Below are 15,027 nucleotides of genomic sequence, written 5' to 3' on the forward strand. Positions count from 1 at the left end.
TTAACATCAGTACTACAACTCCTATCGCAAAGTATTAACTGGAGACAATGGTATCTTTCATGGCTCATTTTCGGTATAGCTAGGTGTTTCTACAGCACCCCTAGCTTCGCACAAAATTTTAATCCTTTTTTCACAGGTACGCCATACATGTTTCAAGCGCAAGGCTACTTGACGCAGTGGTACTAGACGAAATAAAATTGCATACATGTTTGTCCAGATGAAACTAATTTATGTTTTTTACAACAAACACAGTCACATTTATCACCAATGGCAAGACTTGTTGTATTAACTGCTCTATCAAAAGTTAAGTGCACCTCGAACTTTGACCCAGCGTAATGTTATTTGGTTTAGTACTAGCTACAGGTATTTGATAACTACTTGTATTTCACACAGAATATTATATTCAAAACGTTTGTTATCTTTAACGACGGGGATCTATCCCATACCGACCGCGCTTCAAGCGATCGCTTTACCTCTGGGCTACCTCCCGCTAAAAAGTGATACTATGCATGAACGACAGTTTAACGATACCCAGCATATAATTACAGCGAACAAGACATAGCCCAATGGGCCCACCGACAGGAATCAATCCTAGACCGATCGCGTAAAACGCGAGCGATTTATCATTGGGCGCTTTACCATCCCGCCCCCGAAAATTAAGTAATTAACAGAACGTGGATCACGGTAAAAATAAAAGAAAAATGACTTAATATCCATTTCATTTTTAATCGTATATTTATTAGCCTAGGTTGCACACAAATATAAATTTACGACTGAAATTGTCTTCTGTTATAGTTACAAACGGTACAAATGGTACCATTAGAAATACACAGAAATCAATTTCTTTTGTTTGTACGTGATCCATCTTCTATACTGACGTCATTTGCTGCATGAAATAGACAGCAAACTCCTGAGAACATAAACCGTTGAACAGTAAATGTAAAGTTTCTATGGTTTGCGAATTTGTTTAACCTATGTATATTTAAACAATATATCTTATAACACACTAAATTGTACATTAAATACATTTTTATGCTTAGGATATTAATGCCAGTATAATAAAGGTGTTTTTCGTAGATCTAATGGTTGTACTACATAAATTAAACTATTGTCTACTCCGTAATATCTTTTTTGTTTGTTTTTCTCGCACGTTGAACGTTATGGCTCTGAAAGTGGGTGGGTAAAATTCAATTTGGGCTGCTAAAAACATTAGGATGACCAGACACATTTTAATCGATGTATAGACATTGACATTCTGAACAGGACATACAATATGTTGAACACCATTTCAACTTATTTCCGTGCTTATATTCAATTAAGATTCAAGCACGCTGTCCTGGGCACACACCTTATCTATCTGGGCTGTCTGTCCAGGACAGTGGGTTAGTGGTTAGTGAGAAAAAAGAGGGTGTAGTGGTCTTACACCTACCCATTGAGTCGTTAAAACTCGCTCTGGGTAGGAGCCGGTATCGGGCTGCGAACACTGTACCTACCAGCCTTATGTCTTGATGGCTTAACCACGACACCACCGAGGCCGGTTGAACACCAAAGGATACACGAATATATTTTTCAGCTGTAACATAAAAAAAAAAATGGGGGTTTGCCGTTTATTGTTGTTTTTAGAAGGGATTATTAACACATATTAAAATTCAGCATAATTACAGAATTGAGAAGATTCCAAAATTGAGATATGTTTTGAGATTCAATAACCAACGATTAATTAATAAATGTGCTTTAGTGGTGTCGATAAACAAAACCAACTTGTAATTTTATTTTATTTATTTATTTTTTATTCATTTATTTATTTATTTATTTATATATATATTTTTTTATTTATTTATTATTATTATTATTATTATTATTATATATATATATATATATTTTTTTTTTTTTTTGGGGGGGGGGGGTGTGTTCAAACGTTATAAACATTTTCCCACAGAGTAATACAACAGGCGAGAACAGCAATGAATTAATAAATGAATAGTATTTTCGTTTTTTGTACACATTCACACATTTCGAAATAAATATAATGGAATAAGTATCGCTAATTTACAATTCATGTGCACCTATCGCGAGATATCCGTAGGAAAGTATGATCATGATATACATACCTAATGCTATGATCTGTTAACATATCACAAACACTTACCTCTGTGTCTTTGTTAGGCTCCAAGGCTCTCCACATCCTAATCTCTTGAAACAGGTCAAACTTGGAGAGTTCAATATTCACTTCTCCGAGAGTTTCCGTAATCACGTGACTTTTAGTACAGAGCTTGATTCGCAGCGACATCTTCTGGAGTTTTTCGTACGGCACGTCGGTGAACAAAAACGACTCGTTGAACACCGGGGATTTCGTGTGTTTGATGATCTCCGATGTCTGTTTCTGGATTTTCCCGGGCATGATGGCGAGCTTGGCGAACACGTTCATGTTGTTGTCCCTGCTCTCTCCGCCCAGGTTCTCCGCTTTTATCAGCAGCACCTTGAGCTCCCTAGTGTCCGGGAGGTAGTGGAAGGAGAACTTCAGCTCCCCTAGCGGTGCTTCAGATAAAGGCTGGCAGTTGGTAGTCGGCACGACCAGGTGGTTCATGGAGGAGAATCTCCTCTGTATATCCTCAAGTGGAATCTCTCGGGTGGGGCTAGGGTTGGGCGAAGAGTGTCTCTTGTATGTGGTTGGATTCCCCACTCTCAAGCGATTCCTTTCTCTCCTTCCAAACGCGGGGCTAGATTCTAACGAGTTGCTGGTCGCCTCTGCTGCTTCGTTCTTCCAGGAGGGCACGGGTTGAAGTCCCGGCAAAGAAGACCTTCTTCTGTAGTACTTCTGCGTTCTCCTGCAACTACCCTTGGGAGGTAGATCATCTTCCTTCGGACAAACTAAACTGACAGTGGACATTCTGTTTGCTGGAAGCCTGGCGCACGATGGAACATCATTTGGATGCAGAGAACCTGACGGCCTACGCCCTTCGGGTAAGTCCATGCTATCGCACCTGTATCTAATCCTTAAGTCATTTAGGGCAGCATTGTGCAAATCAAACTGTGGGTTTCCTTTGCTTGCCGCGTGGAATAGGGACTCCTTCCGTCTAGTATGGGGGCTCTCGGAAAGAGTCGTGAATCCATAGGAGGTCTGGATTTTAAAATGAGGAAGCCCTATCGCGGCCACGGACTGCGGGTCAGCGTTTGTGTCATCACCGTCAAGCGATATTATATTCGTCCACGATTTCGTCTGGTTGCACGAATGCCCGGCGAAATCCGTCGGTTCGTGGCCCGGAGACACCGGACACGAGCGAACGTGAATCGGACTTTTCCGGATATGAACTCCCAGACCCGAGAAGGAGCCTCTAGGGGAAACCCCGGGGCTGGTGTGGGCAGAACAAGGCAAACTTGCTTCGCTCGAATTATTGCTAGGAAAGTCCCCATCGAAAGAACAGGTTCCAATGCTTGCATGCCTCGACGAGTCGTTGGAACCTGGAATAACGAATTCCGGGATGTTTTGAGGTGTAACGACTGAACAGAATGCCTGCGTTTCGTTGTTCTCTGATGACTGACTGTAGTGAACGTTGATGTTGGGAATTTTACACTTCGTTAATAACCATTCTTTGACTTCTTTTATGGACTCCATTTTATTTTATATTTCTGTTTTGTTTTTAATCCTTGTTCTTACTTTACGCTGAGAGATTTAAGAGCCAGAATCTGAAAGGAAAAACAAAATGTATATGATTAATTTAAAGTCAAATAATTTATTTATTTATTTATTTATTTATTTTGTTAACTTTTATTCCCAGCCCCTGTTTACAATTAGAAGAACATATGCCAAGGGTAAAACATGGGTTGTGTACATAAAAAAAAAAAAAAAATAAGACAATATAATACTTTAGGGTACTGGCAAATAATTTTAATAGCATATACCTATACTACCTACAGATAAACAGACGCGGAAAAAGAAACATAAAAAAGCAAAAACCCACCCCACCCCCACCCCCACCCCACCCTCAAATATGTACCTATTTTCTAGATAAAGTTTAGACAACCTCTGAAATGAAAAAAAAGGCATATGATTATTTATATCAAATAATTTTAATAATATACCTATAAAAAACAGAAGAAAACCCCGCATACAAAAGCAAAACAAAACTAAATGTGTACCAATTATCTAATTTTAAACAAACATAGCATGAAGTTTGTGCGTAAGTTAAACAATTGTCTGTAAGCTGCCCTAAATTATCCTTGCAGAGTTTATTGTTAATGGTAAAATTCTATTCGCTATCCTATACTGAATTACTAGTATATTACAATTAGGACTTTCATGAAAAAGGCAAGAATGAAACATTACATGCAAATGGGTGTTTTTTTTCAATTAAATTTTAATGCATTTAACACAAATTCGATATAGTGGATAGTAATCATTGCTGAAATGTCTAATATCAGATATATAATTAATTTTGTAATATATGTAAGGTTCGTCTCCAAGGACGGCGCAAATCCAAGTCAAGATAGAGCTATTAGAAGTATTAAAACAATTTTGTGGTCTCATAAATTAACGTGTGAGTGTAGTTGTAGTGCAGGGTTTGTTTGTTTGTTTTTTTGTCTTTTTAATTATTATATAAACAAAAATGGTTTTGAGAGCACTTTTGAAAGTCTAAATAAGAGAGGATTTGAGAAAAGGAAAGAGGTGAATTGTGCCGTGAGAACTTCTGGCAAACACACCTTCCTTGTTTTCAAGAAAAGTAAAAATAATAATCCTAACAACATCATCCATCCAGCCTTTATTCCTGATAGAGGTGTGACACTTGATATTGTATTGCACAATAAGGAGTTATTTTGAACGCCATATTAACAACTAACACACAACAGCCGATGTGTATGTTTGTGCTGGGGTGTCGTTATACATTCCTTCATTCAGTCAGTCATATTAACAGAATCATAAGATGTGAGCATTTCATCAACACGCTAGATCTAAAATGGTGAATTGGCACTCCTTCAACCGATCACCAGACCCCTCCCTCACAACGGTATCTGGATCAGCCACTTGTCATTATTATCACTTCTGGTCGCAGACGAAAATTTGGCAGCAAAGATGCCGCCTGGTCAGTACACCAATAGCAGACGTTAACTTCGAATCGTCTGGAGAACGTATCTCATAACAACCACCTTCAAGTGTTTGTTCAGTCTCTACTCTATCGATCTCAAGTATGACAAACTGTTTCTTAATGACTTCGCCGTAATCGAATCAGTTCCGATTTTCTCTCCCTTTTTCTCACTCAGTTATTTTCGTATTTGTATATATTTAGTTTTAAGCATGCAGATACTTTAGTTGTCAATCCAGACATTGGTTGGTGATTAGTTACAAATGGTTAGTGAGAAACAAATTGGAGCAAGTGGCCTCTCACTTTGTAATGACGCCGGTGTACCCGCCTCTGTGGTGTAGTGGTTTAAGTTATCGGACTTAAGACTGGTAGGTATTGGGTTCGGATCCCGGTACCCAAAGTGAGTTTAACTATTTCAAAGATAAGCACTTTGAAGTCCTCTCTCTCTCTCTCTCTCTCTCTGTCACTCTCTCTCTCTCTCTCTCTCTCTCTCTCTCTCTCTCTCTCTCTCTCTCTCTCTCTCTCTCTCTCTCTCTCTCTCTCTCTCTCTCTCATATCCAACATATCTCACTAACCGACTGTCCTGACAGACAGATCATATAGTTGAGGTGTGTGCCCAGGACATCGTGGTTGAACATTACTTTAACATATTATCTTACTTATTAAGGTCAGATTTTGAATTGGCAGGTGCGAGACATAGCCCAGTGGTTAAGCGCTCGCCCGATGAGCGGTCGGTCTAGGATCGATCTCCTTCGATGGGCCCATTGAGCTATTTCTTTTCTGTTACCCTGTGTATGGAATGGTGCACATAAAAGATCCCTTGCTACTATTGTAAAACACTTTAGCGGGTTTCCTCTCTTAGATTACATGTCAAAAATAATGTTTGACATCCAATAGCCGATGATTAATAAATCAACGTGCTCTAGTGGTATCGTTAAACAAAACAAACAAACAAAGTGAATTGGTATGCAAATCCAGCAACTACCAAGCCAAATTGACAAATTATCATAACTTCAAGTTTACAGTTAGCTGTTTTTCGTTTACATCGTATTGGTGTCTACACAAAAACCTGTATCAATATTGAAGATGGATCATGGTAAGGATAAAACTAAAGTGAATTATGTATATTTCCAACTGTATTGTTCGTACTGTTTGTAATTATAACAATAGTCTTTCAGTCGTAGCGTTTACGTGTATTGGCAAAACTAGACTACTAAATCCACGATTAAAAAGAAAAATAATCATGTTAAGGACAATTAGTTGGAAATATTCACAAACAATTTTCTTTCGTCCTCGCAGTCTTTAATCACATACTTCTCTGCTTGAAAATAGATATCAAACACACGTAAGGGTATGGCCGCTAACCGTAATTGTTTTGTGAATTCCACCAATTACTTAACCACTACGCCGCCGGAGCAATTTTCTTAACCAAGATAATAATATTTGTCATACCATCTTCAGACCATTGGTTAAGGGACCATCTTGTGTTTGCTGTCATTGTAACGTATGTTCGATATACGGTTTCTTTTTGATTACCAAATTACATATGAAAGATGTTTTCTTATTTAGAATACCAGTGACTTTATGAACAAGGTGTTTGTTACCGTCCTAATGTTTGTGATTGTCTTTTCGTTAAGTTGACCCTTCATTCGTTTACACTACGCTGATTTGTTCAGCTTAATTCATTAAGGATTTTACATTTCTAAGAATTTTTTTTATCAAAAATCAATCAGGTTTCCGAAATTGACAGGTTCCGGTTGTATCAGGTATTTTTAATACATAGTTTAAATAAACGAAAATTCAGGACCACGAAACTTGGCCGGTTTTGACAGAATTTTGGTATATTCAAGGTCCTGTTTAGACAGAGTTTCACTGTAGTAGCCAAAACCGGATTTATGAAAAAATATATCTTACGATGTAAAATGAAAAAAAAAGACTTCTATAAACATTAGCACACGACCGCAGATATATTAGATATACAGATACCTGAATCGTGAACAGGAAAATGTATTTAATATGAACGTTTAGTCACCAAAAAGACTCCGTTAGTGGAAAACGTCTTACAATAGCTACCAACTAAGGATAGTCCCTTTCAACGTATACTGTCCGTGTGATACGTACACGTATCAGCTAGGCAGCTTTTAATCATGTATACTGTCCGTGTGATACGTACACGTATCAGCTAGGCAGCTTTTAATCATGTATACTGTCCGTGTGATACGTACACGTATCAGCTAGGCAGCTTTTAATCATGTATACTGTCCGTGTGATACGTACACGTATCAGCTAGGCAGCTTTTAATCACGTATATGTCCGTGTGAACGTACACGTAAACTAAAGCTTTAATCATGTAAACTGTCCGTTTGTAACGTACGCCACAAGATAATGCTTTTACAAAAACCATACTGTACTTTGTTTTACGTGGTGAAAATCAGCTAGGCAGCTTATTAACTTCCTATCAGTAAAAAATACCTTTAGTAAAGAACAAAATGTCAAAAATGTATTTTGTAACTGTAGCCACAAGATAATGTTTACAAAAACCATTTACTTTCTTTTACTGGTGAAAAAAAAACTTAACCTTAACTTCTGCATTCAAAAATACCTTTAGTAAAAACAAAAGGGTATTTTCTTAAACAATGTGTTTCAGTTTCAAAAAACATATATCTGCAGCTATCTGCAGCTATTCGCTGAGGTACACAGTTCTAGCTGTGTGAATGTCAGATTGTGTTAGAGGACGCCATGTTGGATGCCTCGCGGCAACCCGGGCACTTCTTGGTTACACACCACCATTCACTTTTTGCATGCATTTCGGTACAAATTCCACGTCATGATATATTCTGTTATAATGAGGGCAATGACGAGAAGGCTACATGCATTCTAAGACCAGCCTCGGTGGTGTCGTGGTTAAGCCATCGGACATAAGGTTGGTAGGTACTGGGTTCGCAACTTGGTACTGGCTGCCACCCAGAGCGAGTTTTAACGACTCAATGAGTAGGTGTAAGACCACTACCCCCCCCCCCCTCTCTCTCTTTCTCTCTCTCTCTCTCTCTCTCTCTCTCTCTCTCTCTCTCTCTCTCTCTCTCTCTCTCTCTCTCTCTCTCTCTCTCTCTCTCTCTCTCTCTCTCTCTCTCTCTCTCTCTCTCTCTCTCTCTCTCTCTCTCTCTCTCTCTCTCTCTCTCTCTCTCTCTCTATATATATATATATATATATATATATATATATATATATATATACCGTTACACCTTTTGTTACTACTTAAAGTTTCACGCTATGAGCGATCATCAGGTAACCATCAGGTAATCGCTCATAGCGTGAAACTTTAAGTAGTAACAAAAGGTGTAACGGTATATATATTGATACTGGCTCCCCAAGAGGTAGAGCACTATACCAGCCAAACCAGGAAGAATACTGTATTGTATATATGATATATATATATCACTAACGAAAGAAAGAAGTGTTTTATTTAACGACACACTCAACACATTTTATTTACGGTTATATGGCGTCAGACATATGGTTAAGGACCACACATATTTTTTTAGAGGAAACCCGCTGTCGCCACATAGGCTACTCTTTTACGACAGGCAGCAAGGGATCTTTTATTTGCGCTTCCCACAGGCAGGATAGCACAAACCATGGCCTTTGTTGAACCAGTTATGGATCACTAGTCGGTGCAAGTGGTTTACACCTACCCATTGAGCCTTGCGGAGCACTCACTCAGGGTTTGGAGTCGGTATCTGGATTAAAAATTCCATGCCTCGACTGGGATCCGAACCCAGTACCTACCAGCCTGTAGACCGATGGCCTACCACGACGCCACCGAGGTCGGTCTATATCACTAACGACTACCAACTAACCCTCTGTTCTGGACAGACAGCCCAGATAGCTGAGGTGTATGCCCAGGGCAACATGTCAGAATTACCAAATGTTTGACACCTAATAGCCGATGATTAATTAATCAATGTGCTTCAGTGGTGTCGTGAAAGAAAACAAACTAGAACGTTTTCATTAACAAACAATATAAAATACGAAACGATTACAAGTAAGTTGACCTCTGTAATATTTAAATAATCCATTGGTTTAAGTTACTTGTAAGTGTTGTTTTCATTAACAAACAATATAAAATACGAAACGATTACAAGTAAGTTGACTCTGTAATATTTAAATAATCCATTGGTTTAAGTTACTTGTAAGTGTTGTTTTCATTAACAAACAATATAAAATACGAAACGATTACAAGTAAGTTGACCTCTGTAATATAAATAACGAAACTTGTAAGTGTTGTTTTCATTAACAAACAATATAAAATACGAAACGATTACAAGTAAGTTGACCTCTGTAATATTTAAATAATCCATTGGTTTAAGTTACTTGTAAGTGTTGTTTTCATTAACAAACAATATAAAATACGAAACGATTACAAGTAAGTTGACCTCTGTAATATTTAAATAATCCATTGGTTTAAGTTACTTGTAAGTGTTGTTACTAAATGATAACAACTGAGTTCAAGTTCCACCCTTCAGCTGAATGGATCCAACGGGGTGGTTCGATCTAGCGACACAAGCACCTCAAGCGAGCATTCAGTCGTCTGAGGTAATTCCCGCCCCTGTTTGTTAGTGAAGACCTATTTCTTAAACTGGAATATATTATTGCTCCACGGATGATGGGAAATGGTGGTGTGGTGTGTTTAAGGTATCAATCTGCCCTATATGTTCTGATGACGTTTGCCAACCTCGTGTTGGTGTTTAATGTTTCAAATTATGGAAATGACAGGGCGTGGACCAAGCTAATAGTTATATAGATTATTTCTAATGAAACTAATGAACTGAATGAAAACGTGTGCTCGCTGTTAAAGATAGCTGTTTGTATCAACCCTTGTGCCAGAGATAGTGTCACAACAGGCGTGCTTCAACTCAGTTCTCTGGTGGGGAAAATACTGAATGTCTCTCTCTCTCTCTCTCTCTCTCTCTCTCTCTCTCTCTCTCTCTCTCTCTCTCTCTCTCTCTCTCTCTCTCTCTCTCTCTCTCACACACACACACACACACACACACACACACAGCCACGTTAGCTATCACTGAAAATGTTTAGTGCCCCACAATTGGGTGCGAATCCGTTCAGTTTCATTTATACACACTTTCCTGTTTTTGTCCAATTAAGGTTCAAGCACGCTATCCTGGGCACACACCACAGCTATCCGGGCTGGTTGTTCTAATTTAAAGTTAAAGTTTGTTTTGTTAACGACACCACTAGAGCACATTGATGTATTAATCATCGGCTATTGGATGTCAAACATTTAGTAATTTTGACATATAGTCTTAGAGAGGAAACCAGTTACATTTTGTAATTATTAGCAAGGGATTTTTTATATGCACCATCCCACAGACAGAGTAGTACACACCACGACCTTTGATATACCAGTCGTTGAGCAGTGGCTGGAATGAGAAATAGCCAATGGACCGACCGACGGGGATCGGTCTAACACCGACCGCGCATCAAGTGAGCGCTTTTTCCACTGAGGTACACCCCATCCCGGGCTGGCTGCCTAGGACGGTGGGTTAGTAGTTAGTCGCTAGTGGTTGATGAGAGAGAAGTCGGTGTAGTGGCCTTACACCTACCCATTGAGTAGTTAAACTAGGTCTAGGTGGGAGCCGGTACCGTTACATGAACTCGGTACCTAGCAGCCTTTAAATCTCATGGAGCGGGACATAGCCCCGTGGTAAAGTGTTCGGTTGATGCGCAAGGGGTCTGGGATCGATTCCCGTCGGTGGGCCCATTGGGCTATTTCTCGCTCCAGCCAGTGCACCACGAATGGTATATCAAAAGCCGTGGTATGTGTTATCCTGTCTGTGGGATGGTACATATAACAGATCCCTTGCTGCTAATCGAAAAGAGTAGCCCATGAAGTGGCGACAGCGGGTTTCCTCTCTCAATATCTGTGTGGTCTTTAACCATATGTTCGACGCCATATAGCCGTAAATAAAATGTATTGAGTGCATCGTTACATAAAACATTTCCTTCCTTCTTTAAATTCCATGGCTTAACGACTACACCACTAAGTGCGAATACCCCGAGTGGATAAGGAATGGTCTACCCCATCAGGCTGGCTCTAGCTAAGGCACCAATGCCATTTGCATCCGCCTCTGTTTAGGCATGATTTGTCAGTTCTACTAATTACCTCGGTCGCTTCCCAGGGGCAGTTGGCATCTGCTTCGAGCTGAAGTGATTCCTTCCGACATGAACTTTACAACTGGAAGAGCTAATTGAACCAGGCATCTAATTTAATTACTTTCTTGTTCTTATTCACAGCTATAACGGCTGTTCACGCACCGTGTGCGTGTGTGTGTGTGTGTGTGTGTGTGTGTGTGTGTGTGTTTGTGTGTATGTGTACATGTGTGTGTATCTGTGTGTACATGTGTGTGTGTGTGTACATGTGTGTGTGTGTGTCTACATGTGTGTGTGTGTCTGTGTGTGTCTGTGTACATGTGTGTGTGTGTGTGTACATGTGTGTGTGTGTGTCTGTGTGTGTGTACATGTGTGTGTGTGTGTGTATGTGTACATGTCTGAGTGTGTCTGTGTGTGTACATGTGTGTGCGTGTGTCTGTGTACATGTGCGTGTGTGTGTGTCTGTGTGTGGGTGTGTCTGTGTGTACATGTGTGTGTGTGTGTGTGTGTATGTGTGTCTGTGTACATGTGTGTGTGTGTGTGTACATGTGTGTGTGTAAATTGGAAGAAGACGACATTTGTTTTGTTTAACAACACGACTAGTGCACACTGATTTATTAATCATCGGCTACTGGATGTCATACATTTGGTAATTTTGACATATAATCTTAGAGAGGAAACCAGCTACATTTTCCATTAGTAGCAAGGGATCTCTTATATGCACCATCCCACAGACATATAGTCTTAGATAGAAAGCATGCTACATTTTTCCATTAGTAGCAAGGGATCTTGTATATGCATCATCTTGCAGACAGAATAGTACATACCACGGCCTTTGATATACCAGTCGCGGTGCGCTGGCTGGAACGAGAAATAACATAATGGGCCCACCGACGGGACTCGATCCCAAACCGGCCGCGCATCAAGCGAGCGCTTTAATTTTTGTGACTAACAGTAATCTTTTTTTATCTTTATTTCGCTTAAACCATATACATGGTACATGAGGCAAAAACGTGGTTCAAAAGACGAAACAGACCTCTTGAGACTTGAACGAGAGGCCTTCTGGATTCGTATATTACAGACAAAACAGCCATTTTGAATCAACGTTGAATCTGGTAAAGCCGTAAAAAGAGATAAAATAATTTTTCCAATAATTTACAATCGACGTAGCGTTGATATTGGTAAACTTATGAAGGAGGAGTTTTTAAATCTGCAAACTGTTATGAAAAACCCTATTACAGCACGTCCTGTTATTGCATACAGAAAAAATTCAAGTCTCAAGGATATCTTAGTCTCCACACGACTACCCGCCGCCTAAGCCTGCGTCTAAGCTTCTAAACCAGTCCATTTTTCAGCGGTTGGTTTGTTGTTATCCCTTTCCTAACAATCTTTTTTAAAAACAAATACATTGTATTCGGCTGATAAACAAAACATAGTACTAGCCAAATAAACTTAAAACAAGACTAACCGAAAAACAGTTATATTTTATATATCACAATGGTCAATTTAAAATCAATTTCGAATCCGTGGGGCAAAATTACAAAATAATAATTGTTTAGTTTTTAAAAAATTCCTGAACCAGTACGTTCATTCATTCATTCTTAAATACATACATACATACATACATACATACATACATTCAGTGCCACAGGTTCGAGTCCCAGCAACGGTATGGGACAATTTGTGAGGCCAGAAAGGCCAGTGCGTTAATATCTATGTATGTAATAGTTAACTTCAACATACATACAATATATAGATATTCATACATCAATGCATACATATATGCATACATGCCTACATACATGCATACAAAAATACATATACATTCTTATACATACACATACATTCAAGTTTTTATCACATCAGTTTAAGACTTAAGACCTTGTTTAAGACTTTTTTACAGTAAAGAACTGCAGGGATAAAACAATAACAATTGTTGAAATGGGGTTCGTTCTTACCACCGCCGAACCCCTCTGGTGACGCTCTTGGGTTTTATTGCAAAATAATGTGACATTACATTTTCAATTTTTAAAAGTCTGCTGGAGAAAGTATTACAGTCAGTATTGTAATTAGAGGCATAGTGCATTAGAGGCATAATGCATTAGAGGCATGGCACATTAGAGGTGTAACGGGGTAAAAATATATAACACTGTATGTATATATGTTTTATTTTATTTGCTACTTATTTTATAATATTTTATTAATGGGTTATTTCGTTTGTTTTTAGGATATTCGTCGTAGAGAATACCCTATTAGACAACGCCCTAACCTTTCTTTCCGGTCAAATTGGAGTTTAGCCAATGATATTTTATTCTGGTGTCATGTGACATTGGTCACGGCTAGTCCGTGCCACATTCACATTGAACAGCAAGCCATCAACACACGACATAATTCTCAACTATTTCTTGATTATTTTTTCATCTTTTCTGCGACGGTTACACAGGTTTGACTAACATGAATTTATATATTTATATAATTATTGTGCACATTATGTTCCATTATGATTTAAGTATTAACTATTGATAGATATAAAATCATAATCTGTATTAACTATTGATAAATAAAAATCATAATCTGTATTAACTATGGATAGATATAAATTGATAATGTAGTTGACACTAGGGAAAGGTAGTGGTTATAAGTATTTAAAAGTATATTTAATGTAATTTTAATGTATTTTTAAATATATATTCTTAATTTACTAACTGTAAAGACAATAATTATTAAGGTACCTGTGTAACCGTCGCAGAAAAGATGAAAAAATAATCAAGAAATAGTTGAGAATTATGTCGTGTGTTGATGGCTTGCTGTTCAATGTGAATGTGGCACGGACTAGCCGTGACCAATGTCACATGACACCAGAATAAAATAGCATTGGCTAAACTCCAATTTGACCGGAAAGAAAGGTTAGGGCGTTGTCTAATAGGGTATTCTCTACGACGAATATCCTAAAAACAAACGAAATAACCCATTAATAAAATATTATAAAATAAGTAGCAAATAAAATAAAACATATATACATACAGTGTTATATATTTTTACCCCGTTACAGAGGCATAATGCATTAGAGGCATGGCACATTAGAGGCATAATGCATTAGAGGCATGGCGCATTAGTGTCATAATGCATTAGAGGCATGGTGCATTAGTGGCATAATGCATTAGAGGCATGGTGCATTAGAGGCATAATGCATTAGAGGCATGGTGCATTAGAGGCATAATGCATTAGAGGCATGGCTCATTAGTGGCATAATGCATTAGAGGCATGGTGCACTAGAGGCATAATGCATTAGAGGCATGGCGCATTAGTGGCATAATGCATTAGAGGCATGGCGCATTAGAGGCATAATGCATTAGAGGCATGGTGCATTAGAGGCATGGTGCATTAGTGGCATAATGCATTAGAGGCATGGTGCATTAGAGGCATAATGCATTAGAGGCATGGTGCATTAGAGGCATAATGCATTAGAGGCATGGTGCATTAGAGGCATAATGCATTAGATGCATGGCGCATTAGAGGCATGGCGCATTAGAGGCATAATGCATTAGAGGCATGGCGCATTAGAGGCATGGCGCATTATAGGCATAATGCATTAGATGCATGGCGCATTAGAGGCATGGCGCATTAGAGACATGGCGCATTAGAGGCATAATGCATTAGAGGCATGGTGCATTAGAGGCATGGTGCATTATTGGCATAATGCATTAGAGGCATGGCGCATTAGTGGCATAATGCATTAGAGGCATGGTGCATTAGAGGCATAATGCATTAGAGGCATGGTGCA

At 38.8% G+C, this 15,027-nt stretch overlaps 1 protein-coding gene across 1 annotated transcript in view; it reads right to left on the reverse strand.

Annotated features, from left to right (window-relative positions):
• Nucleotides 1–3,616, reverse strand: part of LOC121389003 (synaptotagmin-7-like) — a 42,435-nt gene extending 38,819 nt beyond the window's left edge. The window contains exon 1 of the mRNA XM_041520594.1: nt 2,150–3,616. Coding sequence (XP_041376528.1) covers nt 2,150–3,616 — 1,467 coding nt within the window. The remainder of the gene's footprint in view (nt 1–2,149) is intronic.
• Nucleotides 3,617–15,027: the final 11,411 nt, after the last annotated feature.

This window comes from Gigantopelta aegis, chromosome 2 (genome assembly GCF_016097555.1).
Source record: "Gigantopelta aegis isolate Gae_Host chromosome 2, Gae_host_genome, whole genome shotgun sequence".
Classification (NCBI taxonomy): Eukaryota; Metazoa; Mollusca; class Gastropoda; order Neomphalida; family Peltospiridae; genus Gigantopelta; species Gigantopelta aegis.